The sequence below is a fragment of the Corythoichthys intestinalis genome, chromosome 15 (genome assembly GCF_030265065.1).
Source record: "Corythoichthys intestinalis isolate RoL2023-P3 chromosome 15, ASM3026506v1, whole genome shotgun sequence".
NCBI classification, from domain to species: Eukaryota; Metazoa; Chordata; class Actinopteri; order Syngnathiformes; family Syngnathidae; genus Corythoichthys; species Corythoichthys intestinalis.
In genome coordinates this window covers 49,189,641-49,209,128 of record NC_080409.1, presented here as the reverse complement: position 1 = coordinate 49,209,128, position 19,488 = coordinate 49,189,641, and the positions used below count along the sequence as shown (strand labels likewise).

Sequence of the window (19,488 nt, the reverse complement as noted above, 5' to 3'; positions counted from 1 at the left end):
TTTGCAGTGGGGATGAACTACAAAGTTTTGTCTGTTTGTTCTAATTATAAAAATAAAATCCACTCAGATAACCATTTTCCTCAATAGGTGAAGATTTTGAAACCTCTTTGCTCAGTTTTGAGAAGCTGGACAGAGCGTCACCTGACCTATGGCCTGAGCAGCGTAAGGCCTAATTTTCTCTTCTGTTGTTTTGCACTGTCTTTGGTCAACTTGCTTATTTTCAATACTAATCCTATTTTTCACAGTGCCTGGAGTTGCTGAATTTGCTGCCTCTTGTAAAAATGTAAGTTTCTATCTTGCACCTTAGATATTTTGAAAGGGTCTTCTGGTCAAATTGTTGTTTCCCTGTGTTGCAGCCCATCACAAATTCCCCACCGAAGTGGATGGCTGAGCTTGAGAGCGAAGACATTGAGATGTTAAAAGGTAATACAGCTAAAGGAAAGAAACAGTGTTAAAGTAGGGTACTGAAAAGCAGACAATTGGACTTGAGTCACAGTGACTCGGACTCAAGTCGCAAATTTGATGACTCGCAACTCGACTCAGAAATTACAGTATTAATAAAAATAAAAACTGTGGTCCACCATTAACTCATTTGCTCCCCCCAAAAAATAAATTTGTTCTATTTTTAATTGTTTCAGTGTCCCAAAAACGTATTTATACGTCTTTTACGTTTTTTTATTTTTTTTTTTGACAAGAGGCATCTCTAGGTTCTGTTGCACCTAAACTGCAATGCACAACGCTCAAAACTCATTTTAAAGCAATAAAACTGGCCACTGGAGGGAAGTAGCGCATTTTGTAAGAACTCATCTCGGGCCGAGAAAGGAAGTGAAGAAAAATAGTCAGGAAACGGAAGTTCGAGGGATCCTGTGAAGACGCGTAAGAATTGGAGAAAAATGTGGAGGACGATCGGGAAAAAAAGGTTAAAAAGTGCTAAAAAGTACCTGAAAAATGTCTACACTTGAAAGATAATTTTCCCTAATTTACTTTTAAGTCTTATTGCATAGACTTCATAATGATATCATTATGAAGTCTATGCTTAATGTAATTTTGGTCAAATTTAAACCATCCATCCATTATCTTCCGCTTAGTCCGGGGTCGGGTCGCGGGGGCAGCAGCTTTAGCAGGGAAACCCAGACTTCCCTCTCCCCAGCCACTTCAGCCAGCTCCTCCGGCGGGATTCCAAGGCGTTCCCAGGCCAGCCGAGTGACATAGTGTCTCCAGCGTGTCCTGGGTCGACCCCGGGGCCTCCTGCCGGTGGGACATGCCCGGAACACCTCTCCAGGGAGGCTTCCAGGAGGCATCCGAACCAGATGCCCGAGCCACCTCAACTGGCTCCTCTCAACGCGGAGGAGTAGCGGCTCGACACCAAGCCCCTCCCGGATGACCGAGCTTCTCACCCTATCTCTAAGGGAGAGCCCGGACGCCCTGCGGAGGAAACTCATTTCGGCCGCTTGTATCCAGGATCTTGTTCTTTCGGTCACGACCCACAGCTCGTGACCATAGGTGAGGGTAGGAACGTAGATCGACTGGTAAATCGAGAACTTCGCCTTTTGGCTCAGCTCCTTCTTCACCACAACGGACCGGTGCAGACTCCGCATCACTGCAGACGCTGCACCGATCCGCCTGTCAATCTCCCGCTCCCTCCCACTCTCACTCGTGAACAAGACCCCAAGTTACTTGAACTCCTCCACTTGGGGGAGGATCTCATCTCCGACCCGGAGAGGGCATGCCACCCTTTTCCGGCTGAGGACCATGGTCTCGGATTTGGAGGTGCTGATCTTCATCCCAACCGCTTCACACTCGGCTGCGAACCTTCCCAGTGAGAGTTGGAGGTCATGGCTTGATGAAGCCAACAGCACCACATCATCTGCAAAAAGCAGAGATGCAATGCTGAGGTCACCAAACCGGAAACTCAACGCTTCGGCTGCGCCTAGAAATTCTGTCCATAAAAATTATGAACAGAATCGGTGACAAAGGGCAGCCTTGGCGGCGTCCAGTCCTCATTGGGAACGAATTCGACTTACTGCCGGCAATGCGGACCAGACTCTGACACCGGTCGTACAGGGACCAAACAGCCCTTACCAAGGGGCTCGGTACCCCGTACTCCCGGAGCACCCTCCACAGGATTCCCCCAGGCACACGGTCGAACGCCTTCTCCAAATCCACAAAACACATGTAGACTGGTTGGGCGAACTCCCATGCACCCTCGAGGACCCTGCCGAGGGTGTAGAGCTGGTCCACCGTTCCACGGCCGGGACGAAAACCACACTGCTCCTCCTGAATCCGAGATTCGACTTCCCGACGGACGGACCCTCCTCTCCAGCACCCCTGAATAGACTTTACCGGGGAGGCTGAGGAGTGTGATTCCTCTATAATTGGAACACACCCTCCGGTCCCCCTTTTTAAAAAGGGGGACCACCACCCCGGTCTGCCAATCCAGAGGCACTGTCCCCGATGTCCACGCGATGTTGTAGAGGCGTGTCAGCCATGACAGCCCTACAACATCCAGAGCCTTTAGGAACTCCGGGCGGATCTCATCCACCCCTGGGGCCTTGCCACTGAGGAGCTTACCAACCGCCTCAGTGACTTCAACCCCAGAGATCGAAGAGCCCACCTCAGAGTCCCCAGACTCTGCTTCCTCAAAGGAAGGCGTGTCGGTGGAATTGAGGAGGGCTTCGAAGTATTCTCTCCACCGACTCACGACGTCCCGAGTCGAGGTCAGCAGTACACCATCTTCACTATATACAGTGTTAATAGTGCACTGCTTTCCTCTCCTCAGACGCCGGATGGTGGACCAGAATTTTCTCAAAGCCGTCCGGAAGTCGTTTTCCATGGCCTCACCGAACTCCTCCCATGTCCGAGTTTTTGCCTCGGCGACCGCCAAAGCCGCAGTCCGCTTGGCCAGCCGGTACCTGTCAGCTGCCTCCGGAGTCCCACAGGCCAAAAAGGCCCAATAGGCCTCCTTCTTCAGCCTGACGCCATCCCTTACCGCTGGTCAAATTTAAACCATTTATTTTTTTATGTATTTTATAACAATAAATATATCCAAAATGGAATTCTTGCACCTTAAAAATTTCCCAATATTTGTATAAAATATAATGGCGCTCCAAAGTTTGTCTTCTCTGTGGATGGCCCATTCATGTTTGACCTGTGTATACCAAAATTGAATTGAATTTAACCATTTTTGTGTGACAAAATAAAGAAAATGCTCTCAGTGGTGATGGTAAAACTTCAGTACTAAAATGTGTGTATTTTTTTATGGGACAGAAGGATTTTATTTGAAAATAGTGGTGAAGGATTACCATAATTACATATTAATGTGAGCAAGGCTAATAATATATATTTTAATACCGTGATTTTCGGACTATAAGGCGCACATGACTATAAGACTCCACCCACCACATTTGACACAAAAATAGCATTTGTTCATAGATAAGCCGCACTGGACTATAAGCCGCAGTTGTCCTCACTGTATTATGGGATAGTTACACCAAAAAATATTAACCGGTAACACTTCATTAGACAGCGGCATCATACGACTGTCAGAAGACCAAATGAACCAACATGAAGCTTTGAACCAATTGGCTTCAAAGCTTCATTCCTTCAAGAAGCTTCATTTGGCCATTGCTGCTCCTTTAGTGGAGACAGTCAACCTCTGCTGCCACCTGCTGTCAACACTGTTGTCATCCAACATGCCTCCTAGCATGCATTGAGGCTCCACAGATGTACATAACAATCAAAATCATGTCGTGTGCTAATTATTTCTTCAGTTACTGTTCCAGTTGTTTCATTAATTGCTAGTTATGGTATTTGGTAACACTTTTTTGACAGTGGTGCCATAAGACTGTCATAAGACAATCATACACTACAGTTCAAAAGTTTGAGGTCAAAGCGCCCCCAAACTTTTGGACTGTAGTGTACATAGTGAAAAATCCCATATGATACTTTTTTGAAACTTTTGAACAGTAGTGTAATTATGCCATGACACTGTCATGAGCATTAATGAATGCTTATAACACATGTTATTTAATGTTATCTGGCAAATTATCTCACTTTTGAATGGATGTAAAAGGTCCGAGCTGGACATAAATGGAGTTAGTGACATAATTTGCTGGATGACATCTAAAGACATCTGTCATAAGCATTCAGTAAAGCCCATGATAGTGTCATGTCATAATTATGACGGTCTTATGACGCCACTGTCAAATGAAATGTTACCTATTAACCCAAGTAAATCAAAAAATAAGCTGTGCTGGACTATAAACCGCAGGATTCAAAATGAGGGGGAAAAAAGTACGGTTTATAATGCAAAAATTACGGTACTCTTCTAGGGTTCATAATTTGATATGCACAAATATTATGATTATTTTCATGGTCTTTGTCAGACTTGGCCATGTGAATATTAAGTGTGCATAGAAAATTCTTGCAGTTTGCAAGGGTACAATGTTTTAATTTTTTTTTTCTTCCCTGCAGAGTTGGGTAGTTTGACAACAGCTAATCTCATGGAGAAGGTCAAAGGCCTCCAGAACCTTGGATACCAACTGGGTTTAGAAGAATGTAAGTACCGTTACCAACTCAATCTCTTTGTAAACTATTAATAATGATGACCATGAACCAGGTATGCAAGCAAACGTGATGAATCTTATGATTTGCTTTTTTAAAAGTAGTTTTTATTCGGCCGCTAGATGGCGCCTAATGCCTTTAAATCGCCATCTACTGTACTTTGCTGCCTTTTCCAAGGTAGAAATGAGTATTTTCAATCGGCTCACCCTGACAAGTTAACCGTCAAAATAAGAGATTTGGGTCAATCTTGTTACAGTTGGAAATGTCAGTAACACAGGCATGGCTAGAACAAGTGCCGGATGTATGTGATGCATGCAAAATCTAGTTTATAATCCTTTCCCCTTTTACTACCTCCATTGTCATAATCCCACTGGAGTGTGGATTAGAGAGCCATAGCTAAGTGCTCAAATTTTCCAGACGAGAAAATGACTGTTCTCAGCGAAATAACGCACAAGCCAGCAACATCAATTCGATTTAAGCAAGTTTATGCGTACAGTGGCTATAAGAAATGTACATGTCCCTCAAGCCTTATTCTGGTAATTAAAATAAGGAAGTGAAGCCAAGAGAAATCTTTGGAAAATTATCCACAAATGACCCTTTATATGGTACTCAATTAAATACTATGACTTTTTAAAAAGTATATTATTATAGTCTTATTGGGGGTGGTGCAAAACCAAAGTGTGTATACCAGTATATATTTTTAAATTATTTTTAGTATATATGGAAATATATATACATAAATAAGAATAAGCTAAAAAATACAATAATACGCCAAACTAGATAAAAACAATAATATATACATTTGTTTAACAAATGTTAATATTGTTGCCTCGTCATTGGCTTTTTAACACCATGGACCGGTGTGAAGTTGGCATTTTTTCATAGACCGGCAATTATGAAATAACAGGGAGGGACTAAAAACGAACATTAAAGCAACACTAGGGAACTTTTCAACTTTTATAAAAATATTTTCATGACATTTGCGATATGTCGACTGACAACTAGTTGAATGACACCTCTGCTTTGGCCTGAAGGGGTCTGTATCGCTTTCACCGGCACTAATTAACTTTGAGGAGGGTGGCAGGAACCGAACTGGCAAATTAACTCGGGGCCGATCCTTAGGGGCCTACTTTCAAAAACATATAATTCAAAATATCTTCAAAACCAAAGCCGCAGGCGACCTAAAACCAAAATAGGCACCTCACTTAGGCATACAGAATAAGAGTCTCGATGAGTAGCGACATAAAAAATTCAAAGTCATTCTCTAATAAAATCCCGATTATTTTTTTATACAAGTATAACAAAACTTACAATGGCTATAAAATTCTCAAATTTTACGCTAGATGCACAAAAATCACCAAAGGCAGAGATGATCACCTATATTTTCAGGATTAATATCAATATTTAACATATTATATAAGTTTTTGCCCAAAATAGCAACTTGATTTTTTTAAAATTTAGTTTTCAACAGCTAATAAATCATTCAATTTTCACATCAGAAACTTAATACTTGAGGAAAGCATGCTGAATCATCTTAGTTTTACTCAACAAAAGCAAAATTAGCATTTTTCTATATACAGTCACAATTTATTCAGGTCGAATTCCGCTATTGTGTAGAGATACAAAATCCAACATGGTGGCAGTCACAAAACAAAGAGCTTTTTAAGTTGAAAATTCTTGGAAATAAATGTTTCAATTGCAGAATTTCTATAGATATGAACGTAAAACAGTCTATATTCTTGTTTAAAAGCAAAAAACAAGCAGCTATTGTTCATTTTACGTACCGTAATTTCCCGAATATAACGCGCACTGTGGCATCTGTCACGAAACAAAGTGTTTTTTAAGTTGAAAATTCTTGTAAAGAAAGAATATAACAAAAAGTCCCACAGCATGGCAAGTGGGCATTTGCGTATGTTCAGGGATCTGTGCCCGTCTTGTCAGCCTTGCGCTGTCATATGTACTTTGCGTTCCGGCACCTTATGATTTACAAGTTAAGCACTGTATGAAGGTTAAAAAAAAAAGTCTACATTCTTGGTTAAAAGCAAAAAAACGGGCAGTTTTCGTTCCTTTTACGTAAATATTTCAAGCAAAAGTTACGGTATTTTGTAATCTAATATGGCAGCTGTCACGAAACAAAGTGCTTTTTAAGTTGAAAATTCTTGTAAATAAATGCTTAAATTACTGAATTTATATAGATGTGAACTTAAAACAGTCTAGATTCTTGGTTAAAAGCATTAAACAGGCAGCTTTCGTTCACTTTACGAAATATATATCAAGCAAAAGTTATGGTGTTGTGTAATCCAACATGGCGGCCATCACGAAGCAAATAGCTTTTTAATTTGAAAATTCTTGTAAATAAATACTTGGATCGCGGAATTTCTATAGATATGAACGTAAAACTGTCTAGATTCTTGGTTAAAAGCAAAAACTGGGCAGTTATTATTCATTTTACGTAAATATTTCAAGCCAGAGTTACACAAATTTTATCCTTTTTTTTTTTTTGATAATCACCTTGAATTCCCGACCAAATCACTCTTGAAACATTCCTGCCTTCTTCTATGAAGTAAAACCTTCGTCCTATTTCCACCTAAATTAGTTAGAAGGCAGCGTGTGTTTGAGTTTATCACAGTGAAAGCATACTCAACGTTCTGCCTGGGTCGGCCCCCTACAGGAAGGCGTTGCGCAATGTCTAGCGGAGTTCCAAAAAATCGATTATTATATGCATCGCAATTCGACACGTGACGATTCGATTACGATTTATAAAGGTTCAAAAACGATGATTTTCCCTCACAACTTTAAGGCAGCCGCTCGTAGCAGAACGAAATTCAAGACACGTCTGCCGCCCGTGTGCTTCTATAAGAGGTGAGTACACGAACCCTCTTGTACTGGTTAGCCTTTATTGCTGTTGTTTTTGTTAATGGCGTACTGCAAGCAGCATGTCACTTCCGCTCATTAATAGTCATGACATTAGCTACTGTTGAAAAGTAGGGACAAGCCACCGTTTGTCCCTAATAGGAAATGAATGGAAATCGTGTACGAAGGAGATGTTTACAGAGCTAAAGCTACCAATTCTCTCCGAAAATGATATGCCTGGTGCCAAATTGACTGGCAAAGATGTGGAAGAACATAAAAATGTTCAGTTAAAGAGATGGCTTTAGTGCCGAAGGCTGAAAAAGATGAAAAAAACGAGCCGACCTAAGCATAGCTTTAGCTTTTTTATCGACGCGACTGACAATGACATTCTCCTGTTTCAACAAGCTTTCCTTTACCTTCAGCCCTGTCTTTCTTATATATCCTCTGGTTGTCCTACGTCTCTTACCGTTCTTGGGGGTAATTTAGTTAGCTTTGCCTTTGTGTAGCGATGGCAAATGCTACTCGGTGACAGCCAACGAACACTTTTAATTTTTTCATTGATAACACATCTTAATCCTATAATTTACACTTTCCCCTTACTAAAGTTGTTTTTTTAATATATTTATATATAACAGAAACGGTAACAGTGGCAGTCAGATACCATTGTAATTCTTTTGAGGTCGTTCATTGTCAGACAGAAGCAGTACGGCACAACGTTACGCTAAAAAAATAAGTTAAAAATATAAAAATGGCTTACCTCTTTGTCCTCTGAAAAACCATGCCAACCCAACATAATGTTTACGGCATATTAAACGTGAATGGATTCGCCGAGCTGGTGTTAAAGTCCGCGCAAGTTGATTCGGTCTTCACATTTTTTCCTCCCGAGTTTTTGGTTTCCGGAAACGTATGAAGAAAACATCCTTCATGTGTCGTAATGTCTAGAGTCGTTTCTACAAGTTCCAAAAAAGCAATGCGTGATCGGCATGTTCGTTTTTGAAAGATTACCGGAGAAAAGTAGTATTAATTACCTTGTGTCAATGCCAGCGCGGGTCTATAATGTCCCTCTTCGGCTTTACTTCCGCTTTACGATGCGATGTCACGGTCTAAAAATAGCCTGTGTACGGTACGCCATTGTTAGCGCCGAGCGCTAAACTAATTAGCTAATTCGCTAACGTGTATTTCATACGCAGAACGTGTAAAACCATGATTAAGTACAGCGGTAACACTGCAAACATGCGAAATAGTACAGAAATCTGTAAAAACAAAGTACATTGGTTAAAAGAAGTCTTATTTCTAAAGACACGTTGTTTCCAGAAAATGTGGAATTCATTCCACCTGTGTAAATTTTATTGTATTGTTGAGAGAAATAAGTACTCCCTTTAAAATGATTCATGTTTTTGCACTTTCTTGGGGAAATAAATAAATTAATAAATAAATAAGCAGCTTAAGGGCAGCTTTTTGTTGTATGGGCATGTTTCCATCGTTCCTGTTGAATCATTAGGATATTTTAAATAAATAATGGACATAAATTTGTTTGGCTACTGTATTAGTAGTGTACAATGCATTGATAATCGCGATAACCGCGGTCATCGTCAGTACCCTGATAATCGTTCAATAATCGAATTGTTGCACCCTGAATCGTAATCGAATCGAATCGTGGGGTGACTAAAATGGCACACCCCTAGCAAAGTCTGTGGGAGCTTTCTTGTCAACTGATGGTGGAGTCTGTTCCCCTATGTTCGATAACTACGATTGAACAGCATGCTAGGATAGGTGCGCATTGTGAAGAATCGTACTACTTCATATGCCATATCGTCACACGTGATGATAGTGAGACATTGGCTCTTCATGGCTGAAGAACGGTGAAAACGAACCTTCATGTTCATTGTGAAGCTTTTGTTTACTACTACCAACCTGCAGTATCTTGTAATCAAGTTGGTATAAAGATGTTCGCTGTCACACGTTGAGAACGGCAAGATTTGCAATCCTGTCATGTAGCCGTGCTTGACGGGACACAATGATGGTTATTATTGCTGTCGGAGGTGGCCTGTAATGGGGGGGCCTGTTTAAGGCTCTCTGGTTTAATTTTCTCCTTTTCCTGGCTGTCAGGGGAGTGCTTGTAAATCTCAGCTACTTTTTCATCACGTTTGCGGTCCTTACTCAGGACCCGTAAACGAGACTCTGTCGAAAGCGTGGCAGAGCGAGGGCGAGGGGACAGGATTTACTGCCCCTCCCCCACGGGCATGTGGCCCATTAAAAAAAGGAGGACGGTTAATGGGCAGGGCACAATCAAGTTGTGAAAACTCACCCAGACGCCTGCAGTATGAAAGGCAACCTGAGCCAGCCTTTAATAAAACGCATAAAAACCATTCCCTTGAGTTTATGATCCCGCCACTGAGCGCCTGTTGATGTTCTTTCCCGTACACTCATCCTACTCCTATGTTAATTCATCAGCATCCATGCAATGGACGCCCCCTCCCTCGCCAACTTCCACCGGTGCATGCAACAATAGCCGCGTAACGCCGGCCCTGTCTATTCCCATTGGGGCTTGACGCGTGCCTCTTCCCCGGGCCCAGCTGTTACTCCTCCCCGTGATGAATGCTGTGTCGCGGGCCACTGAGTGTGGGCAGCAGGCCCCGCGTCTCTGGGGAAAGCCCATGCTCTGATAAGTGCTGTTATTGGAGGTAATTGAAAGCTGAGTGTTCCTTTGGGACACCCAGAAGGGCCTCCTCTTATGATTTTACCAAGGTGGTGACGATGGTAGTCTATCCTGCTCCTGTCCTTAAGTCTACTGCTTCTTCCAACCTTCTAACACTTGCATTGGTAAACAGGCTTTTAATTAAAAGTTTCTAGGCTCAGCTCGGATCATTAATTGGCATTACTTTTCATTTGTGTCAATTTGCACTCCGTCTTTCAGAGGCTGTCTGTAACATCTGTAAAGAATATGGATAGACTCACAAGTTAACTGCTTTCAAACACCTGCTAAATTGACTTGTAAGCACATTTTCAGTGAGTCTAAAGACGTATTTGGCAGAGTTTTTCGACAGGAATAGATGCAGAAATTTCCTATGCAAAGTTGAGCATCACTTCCAGATCTTCTGCAATAATTATTTTGGCTAGGGATGTCCCGATCCGATCATGTGACCTGAAATCGGGCCGTTCGCGCCATTTTTCAGAGGATCGGAATCATGTGAAAAGGATTGGGTTTTTATTTTAAAATGTATTTGGTTTTCTGCTACATGCTCGTACAGCCTCTTCCTCCTGCTGCTTTTCTTGCTCAGCAGTGGCCTGGGGTTAGCTGCTTAAAGTTAATGATGATTGACAGGTTTGTAGCTTTAATCTTGCCAGAGAAGTTTGGTAGCGCGACGATCAAAGGCGCAGATGTGTTAGCTTGTTACACCCTGGCAGTAGTTTGCTGTGGCAACTCATTGTGTAGGTGAGAGGCTGTTCTCAGCAGTGTGAGCAGATTTGAGTGGATTCGCTCATTGAAGTATTTGATAACGACAAGCATTTTTCTATGTTATTCTTGTTTAATAATAATAAGAAATAATTCATATTATGAAGGCCGCACGGTGGGACGGTAACATGTTTAAAACTTTTGTTTAACTTTTTTGTTTTCGGTATCGGATTGAGACTCGATATCGGCAGATTCTCAAAATCAGGCGACTTGTACTCAGGTGCAAAAATATGCAATCGGGACATCTTTAATTTTGGCTATTGTTTTAATCACAAATGCCCATGATCAAAATATACATACATCATACAACGCACGACCCCAAGAGACAGCGCCTTTATTGAACAGAAAACACCAGAACATAAAAATGTCAACCACCACTCTCAATCATGGTTGCCACAACTACCCACAAACCACTGCGGGCGTAACACACAATGAATAATAGTAGCTACAGTATGAATATCCAGCCGAAATGAATCCTTTCGTAGTATTTCAGAAAGTTTTATTTTTTTAAAAATGTCTCGTTGAGCATATTTAAATTTGTACATGAAACCGTAAAGTTGGAAAGCCAACTGCGACATTGCAGTCCCAAGAGACCCGCGCTGTCACATCCAAAATTAGGGATTTTCTATGCTAATTTTGGGAGTTTCGAATAAATTTTTTTGCACTAAATGGAGAGGTAAAGAGATCAAACCCATCTAAGAACACTCCCAGAAACAAAGTACAACTGTGTAAAATTTCGTCCATAGAAAACGAACACACACAGACACACACAAAGTGCCATTTATATACAAGTAGAGTACATACCAGTAGTATAGAGAGTATGTGCCCCCTCAAAATCGCTCTTCAAAATAATAGTATCTATACTCAAGAAAAAAAAAAAATGCATTATATTATCTGCGCAGTAATATGTATTTTATTATGGTAAGTGTTACAAATAAATACCGTATTTTCCACACTATAAGGTGCACCTTCAATGAATGGCCTATTTTAAAACTGTTCATATAAAGGGTGCACTGCATTATTAAGAGGCAGTAGTAGTAGTGGTTGGGTTTGTGTTATGCATCCACTAGATGGCGCTACGCTGAAGGGAATGTCATGCCGTGATTAGCCAATATTGATTTATATAAGATGCGCTTTTTATTGCGAAAAACACGGTACTTAGAAAAAAATAGATTGCATTAAATGCAAATTAATAAAATTAGCTTTATTTACATTAAAAAAACAACAACTTTTTTTTCTGTTGTGTTCAATGTATTTATTCAGATTTAGTATTGAAAAGAGATACATAGAAGGCATGTTTTTCCCTTTATTCTCCAATGTATAATTCTTTATTAAATGCTTCATTGAGTGAGGCCTCTCAAGTCCACTCACGCTGCTTAGAACAGCACACAACACACCACCGCTAGTGTTTAACAAGCTAAACGACTCGGCGCCTTTGAAAGGTAGTGATCCCAAGCTTCTCTAGCAAGCTCAAAGCAGCACCCTTGTCACTCATCGTTGGATTTAACAAGCTGCAGCTACCTACTGAACAAGAAAAGCAGCAGGAGGGAGGGTCAGAAGCTGTACGCGATCGGATCTGGACATCTCTATAAAATACTGTATTTTTTTATTTTTTTAATTGAAAAAGAGCCGTGATGGACTGAGGGTGCGATGTTTGAAGTAGCAAGGGATCCCTGTATATATTGACAGCTTCCTAAAATAATAGTCCGAGTCATTTTTTTTCCTGATTTCACAAAAAAATGTATTACATCCTGATTTTTTTAATCTGCAGTAACAGTAGTGCCAATTAGGCATGTGCCAGTATGATATCACGGCTCCATGGTATCACGGTATTGCAATTACAGCTGTAAAATGTGTTACTTTGAAATACCTGGGGGAAAAAACTTTTCCATTGAACAGAATTTTTATTTTTCAAAACATATTAGCAAATTGGAACATAAGTATAATGTAAAGTTGAAAAATATATATTAAATTAATATAAATGATATCCTGTAGGCAAGCCTAAACCCACAGCCACAGCTCAACATTATTACCATCAGAACAAAAATAATTGAATTATTTTCCACACAAAGCACTTGTGTATGACTCATATCTTGTTTACAATATACACACAATCTCTTTCTCAACACAGACAGTTGTCAGAGAGAAAAAAATACTTGTTTTACCACCGCTAGACACACTAATCACGCTGGAGGTAACACTCGTAGCTGGTGGGAAACATTCATGATAGCGTTTACTGACCTTTAATTTTGTATAAATGCGAAATCATGTTGGAGGTATTGCCTCCTCGGCAGCCACCCTCCGCAAAAATGTTTTATATGTTGGTTGGCCCTCCTACTCTAAGCTGCGGCCGTCTGTAACTTTTCTGTAGCTGAACTATTTTCATACTAGCGATTTCGTTTTCTTCGATGGGGAAAAAAGTTCAGGAGTTTCACCTCCGCTAGCCATCATGTAGCACAGCTGACTCACTGACACTGTGCAACAACCGGTGGAGGCGGGTTGAGCCTTACATCTGCAAATGAGGGATTTCTCCATGCATTTTTGGGACATGAAAATATCTAATACCTTAAGGATAGTATGACAGACATTTTTTTGCGGTTTTGTAACCTTGACATTTTCTTACCACGGTATACCTTGAAATCGGTAATCGGCACATGTCTAGTGCCCATTCTGAGTTTTTCGTTTATGGCGTTCTGCATGTCTCACATCCCAACACCTAGTAGTAAGCCTCGTAACAACCTTTGCCTGACCTTTATCACCCAACTGTCTTTGAATTCATGTTTAGAAAGTAGATACCAGACCAACTTTGAATTGTTAATAGATTCAAGTAGAATCAAAGCAGGCAAACGGGCCACTTCTCCCCGTCTCGATGCCACCCTGTGCCGACCCCTGTTGCTTCTGCTTATGTGAAGGTGAGCCTGAAGGTCACCCTATCCTGACAGTTCCTAATGGCCCCGCTTTCGGCACCTCCTCCTCCGCACCCCCAGGATCAATCTCCGGCCTATTAGAAGCACGCTACCGTTGAATGTGATTGCATTCACTCGGCCCAACTGGTGCTAATGTGCCGCCATCAATCCATCAGGGCGGGCTGACCAAAGGACGGGCGGTTATGAAGTGCCTGCGCCGACAGCCGCTGAATGAGGATACCCTTCTTCGCCCTTTCGCCGCTCCTCTTTACCGCACCTAATACGCCGGGCTCATCTTTTCACCTCTAGCCAATTCCTTCATGGGCTCAATGCTCTCAATGGCTGTGTGCTTTTCGACAGAACCTGACTTTCCTCATTTTCTCTTGGCTGCAATTTTTTGTTAGCCTTTAAAATCACTAGGACTGCTGTATGATTTCAATTCTAGTGGTCCATTGTTGGAAAAAATAGTTTGGCCAGCATTTTCCAACCAAATGACCCGAGTGTCTGCGGCAGCCTTTTCATATCCCAGACAGCTTCAGTGTTGGCGCTGTGTGAAAAGGAGAAGAGGCAGAGCGTTATGAACACACACACACACACACTGACGTGCGCGCACGGCTTCTCGTCTCCGCCTGCCTGCCGCCTGCCTGAGCTGATCGGAAATGACACCTCATTTCCATAAAGGCATTAGGAATTCATTGAATTTTCCTTCCCAGCTAATCATAGCGCGGGTGTAAAACCTTTTAGGCTTTTTAATGAATGATTCTTGACTGATTGCCTATTAATAAGGACACCTCTTGAACAGGCATAGTAAGAGGTGGTGCAGGTGTGTTTGTTTTGGTGTGTGTATGAGACGAAAAATGCGCCGAGGAGGAGTAGTCTCCCCACCTCCCCGCCTCGAACGGGACATAAAGAGGAACCAGTGGCTCCCTTGGGAAATCACAGCTCGTGTCTGCATCTTAAATATCCCTGTGAAGTATCAATAAGTGGGTAATTGAATTTTGAACACAAACATGAGCGTCAGGTGTAGGCGGCGGGCGGGGAGGGCCTCAATGTGTGCGAGTGTTCCCATGCTTGTGTGTTTCATCTCCCGTGTGTCGCCTGCCCCAGGGAGGAGGGCGACGAAAGTGGATGTTAAACCCATTAAATAAAGCTTACAGGCCATAATAGCTGAGCAGCACTCGGAGACGGGCAGCGAGGGTCAGATAAGTCCTCTTAGCTCTTAATGAAAGTGAATCGGGGCAGATCGGGCCCAGGTCCAGGACTCCTGTTAACCCAGGTGGTCATCTGTCTCGAGGGGCTAACAGGGGTCCTGCGGTGTGCTGTCCAGTGTGGGGCAAGGTGGGTGCGGGGTGGCGGAGTGATGATTACTCTCATTTCATACACTGGGGAATTGCGGTGGAGAAAGAATGGGGGGGGCTGCGACAATGACACCCAGATCAATCACCATAAATGCGCGGAAGTAAGATGTTCCACTGCACTGTTGCCTTTTCATTTACATTCCAACCACTTGTGATTCACTCCAAATGAAAATGATTTCATGGTGCAGAGCGCTTGGAAAACATTTCCGTCCTAACATAGAACTTCTCCGTGTAGCTCCATTCAGGCATTTTTTAATTTAGTAAAATCCACCATTTTACATAGCAGCAGGATACATTCATTTTTTTGCACATATAGTTTAATCTTCCTAACGTCAATACATACATTCAAAGAGTAAGATTGACTTCTATAGATGATTACAACAAACGTACTATGCAGCACACTATGTAGTCAGCTCCTACTTTTGCGACTCTTTACAAGTGAGTGGAAACTTTAAAATTGAATGACTGAATGTCATACGTCACAATATAAGTGACTTAAAATAATTGAACATCTAAAAAAAAAATCAATTATTAATCTGGATTTTTGACTCACGATTTTTTTCCATTAGCAGCATGCCCCTTTGAAATTCCTATCAGTGTTGTTTTATAGTAAAACATTGAACTTTACCTGTAAATTGCTCATGCAGTCGTTAAAGTTAAAAACTTCTTTCCACACAAATCATTTCTAATTTTCTTTACCAAACTTTAAAGTGCCTATGACAGCAAAAAGCATGTTTACTTCATAGTTCACGCGGTATTATATGCTCCTGAATGAAATGGACCGCTTGGATGTGTGTGGAAGTGATCGATTGATATATTCAATTTTTTGAATCCCGCGCCATGAAAATGTATAACTACCTGTTTTGAGGAGGAATGAGAATGTGACATCACCCGAGTCAGCATCTCACTATAGACCCCACTCACCAACGTCACACAATGACGTGTCGCTGTATTGGGCCGCCATATTGTCCGTCATTGTGTGTCCGGATTCTCAATGGTCTCAATTTATCGTGCAATTTATAGTGCAATTCATGGAAGCCCCGGTGTTTCAGACGCTGTAAACTCATTGGATGTGTTGCATAAAAGGCATTATGTGGAAAAGCTTCGGTCGATTCATTCGCCAGATCTATATTTGATGCCTAAATCGATATTTTTCGACCCGCTGTCTTTGCCGTCGTTGCCTGACATCTGCTACCCTGATATCTACAACTATCTTGTCCACAGAAACTCAGCCTATTCTCACGAAACCTTGAAAAACTTTAAGAGGAGCACTCTAAGCAACATTACCCCGTGTGACACTTTACTTTCAATTTTCTAAAATGGCGACAATCAAAAAAAAAAAAAAAAAAAAAATTTGACTGCGATTGCCGACACTTCAAGGATAGGTGGATATTGGACTAGTTCTTCAATAAAATACGCAACAACTGTGTCTGCCTCATTTGCAAAGAGACAGTCGCTGTTTTCAAAGAGTTCGATGTGACGCGATATTACCAAACAAGACACGCTGACATGTACGACAACATTACAGGGAAGATACGCAGCGAGAAATGAAAGCAACTTGAAGCTAGTTTAATTTCATAGCAGCAGTATTTCGCAAGAGCCCGAGTGTCGAAAGAGAACGCCACAAAGGCGAAATTGTTGAAATTATGAATTAAAAAAAAAAACAATAATAATAATAAAGCAAATGTGACACACAGAAGGGCTTGGTAAAATTTGTTTAAATATATTGTTCTACGTAAATCAGCCAAGGTAGCCCCCCACATTTTTGCCACACCAAATCTGGCCCCCTTTGCAAAAAGTTTGGACACCCTTGTTTAACTGTGATCTGTAGACGAGGCCAGCTTATTTCACTTGTTACCAGCTAAATATTATTCAAAAAATAATGATGGTGGAAGAAATAAGCATCTTGAATTTGAAACTGTATGTTGTCGGCGATTAGCCTCGCAATGATCTTAATTGTGGTTGTCAGCCCAAAACCCTCTAAATATATATTAAATGCATCTTACCAGATATAAAATGACTACTACATAATCTGTGGTGATCGGTTGGTGCCCAGTTTTCTCGTCGAATTGCAGCAGTCCATCTCGCTCTCCTTTCCAGGTCTCTCGGAATACGGTAGAACTTCAAGTCTCTCCGTCTATCTTCTCTGTTACTGCAACCAACCGCCACATACGCCTTCACCATCTTGATTATTAATGTTAACGAGCAGAAAAACACGCCATAATAGGAGGAATTTACGTAGCGGTAATGCGTAAACACGACGAGCTGACGGACAATATGGCGCGGAGGCGTGGTTGTGACGTCCTGTGAGTGGGGTCTATACAGCATTGATTTATAGCATGCAGATGGGCTGCAGATTCAGCTGATTTTGCAGATTAATTTATTTTTTACATCACGCCAGCCAAATGTGCTGCAGGGTTTTGTTGCTGCACCAGGGAGAGGCGTGTGAGCCTTTTTGGGTTTCAAAAACCCCCACCCCGAGATTGGCAAAACAAGTCCTACAACTGTGAGACCATTGGATGTAAGAGGAAGTTAGTAAACATCGTGTTTTGTATTATGTGAAATACTGGGATAATCGCACACGTTTTAATACGGAGGTGACTTGCATTTTGTGGCTGACAATGCTCCTTGTCCACCGAGAATGCCACCCGGCCGACGACCGGCAGCATGTCGCACACCTCCGTCGGTCCTTTTCGCGTGCCCGCCGGGAGTGCGTTGTTATAGGCTTATGCTCGTGCCGTTCTCCATATCGTCCAGACTTTTTTTCGCATCTGAATGCCTTTTAATGGTGTAACAGGATGAATGCGAGCCAAATGTGAGCTTTCACTAAACAGGTATCATCTGACTGAATTCACTCACAAAAGAAAGAAAAAGAAATGTGGATATCTAGTGGCCACAAAACAATTACAACACAGTGATTATATGGGACGCCAATACAATTTTCACTCCTTAACATAACAAAGAGTGCCAGACGTCACTATCATAAACATTAAAATACCCAAAATATGCTGAAATATGCTCATATTAATGACCACCAATGTTCACGACCGGGTGCATAGCAGGGTAATGTGGCTAGGCACAATCAGCAGACAAGATCGATTATATATATTTAGTAATTGACTGCTTACCGAGCCCCCAAAATGTATTAAATCGGCTTCAACCAATCTGTGCACTTTTAATGATAACCACAAATGCCTCTCATTACTGTTACTCCTAACCCATCATACAGTTAACTCATTCACTGCCATCTACAGTGGTAGACGTCTGATCCATTGTGACTGGAAGAATTGGCAGCGAATGCCCCCCAAGTCAAAATAGAATCGACATGTATCGCCGTCAATAGAACCTCATGAGATGATAACAGTTCTGTGTATGTGACATTTAAACTGAAAAAAAAAAATGTTGTGGTCACAATTATTTTAGGAGTCCCAAAATAATTTGTGTTCGAAGTTAGAGGTTGCCCTTCATATCTCGCAGGAAATGATAACAAATGACTTGAAAGCAATATATGGTGCAGTGTCAGTAATTGCATACAGTCGACAGTTCCCCTGATGGAAGCACATACCAGTTAAATGATAATGAGATGGCGCCAAATCAGCAGGGCAAGGAACAAGCCCTGGCAATCCATAAGGTGTCATTTTGTATGGATGGCAGTAGTAACAAGATGCTGATTAACTTAGTGCAAAATTAGTAATTGACCTTTCTAATCAACTAAACAAATCTCTAAGTTCCCCTAATCAGTATTGATCTCGCCTGTTGTATGACAAAGCGTGTGTGTGCGTGTGTGTGCATCTTCACGATGAAGGATTGTGATTGGAGTTTGCTCGTCAAGCGTGGGCCTTTCATCTTTTTTTGCATCATTTGTTTTTTAAGCCTTTGTTTACCCCCTTAAAAACAGTCAGCAATCTAAATTCAACTGTTTTGTTCTGCTATTTTTGCTATTGGAATCCAATTTATGAGACCATTTGCATTCATAAAACAAAATAAACACTGATATTCACACTTCGCAAGTGGTTATTAGCACATAGATTGCTTCTCCTTTGCAGTTACACAAACCATCACAACTCATTTGAGACTATTACTATGATAGGAACATGACATTATACAACTTGTTTGCTATGACGAAGACTGTTCAATACTTACAGTGGTATGAAAAAGTATCTGAACCTTTTGGAATTTCTCAGATTTCTGCATCAAATCACCATCAAATGTGATCTGATCTTTGTCAAAACCACACAGATGTAAAAACAGTGCTTTAACTAAAACCACTAACTAAAAATAAGTGAACCCTCAGCCTTAAAGAGACTTAAAGAGCAATTGAAACCAAATATTACCAAACATTTTAAGTCAG

General features: G+C 41.4%; 1 protein-coding gene across 1 annotated transcript in view; it reads left to right on the top strand.

The window, feature by feature from the left end:
- The window catches only part of lin52 (lin-52 DREAM MuvB core complex component), a 29,861-nt gene that overhangs the window by 2,830 nt on the left and 7,543 nt on the right, over positions 1–19,488 (top strand). Inside the window, exons 5-8 of the mRNA XM_057858758.1 lie at positions 88–162; positions 246–283; positions 357–423; positions 4,474–4,557. Of these exons, the coding sequence (XP_057714741.1) occupies positions 88–162; positions 246–283; positions 357–423; positions 4,474–4,557 (264 nt within the window). The remainder of the gene's footprint in view (positions 1–87; positions 163–245; positions 284–356; positions 424–4,473; positions 4,558–19,488) is intronic.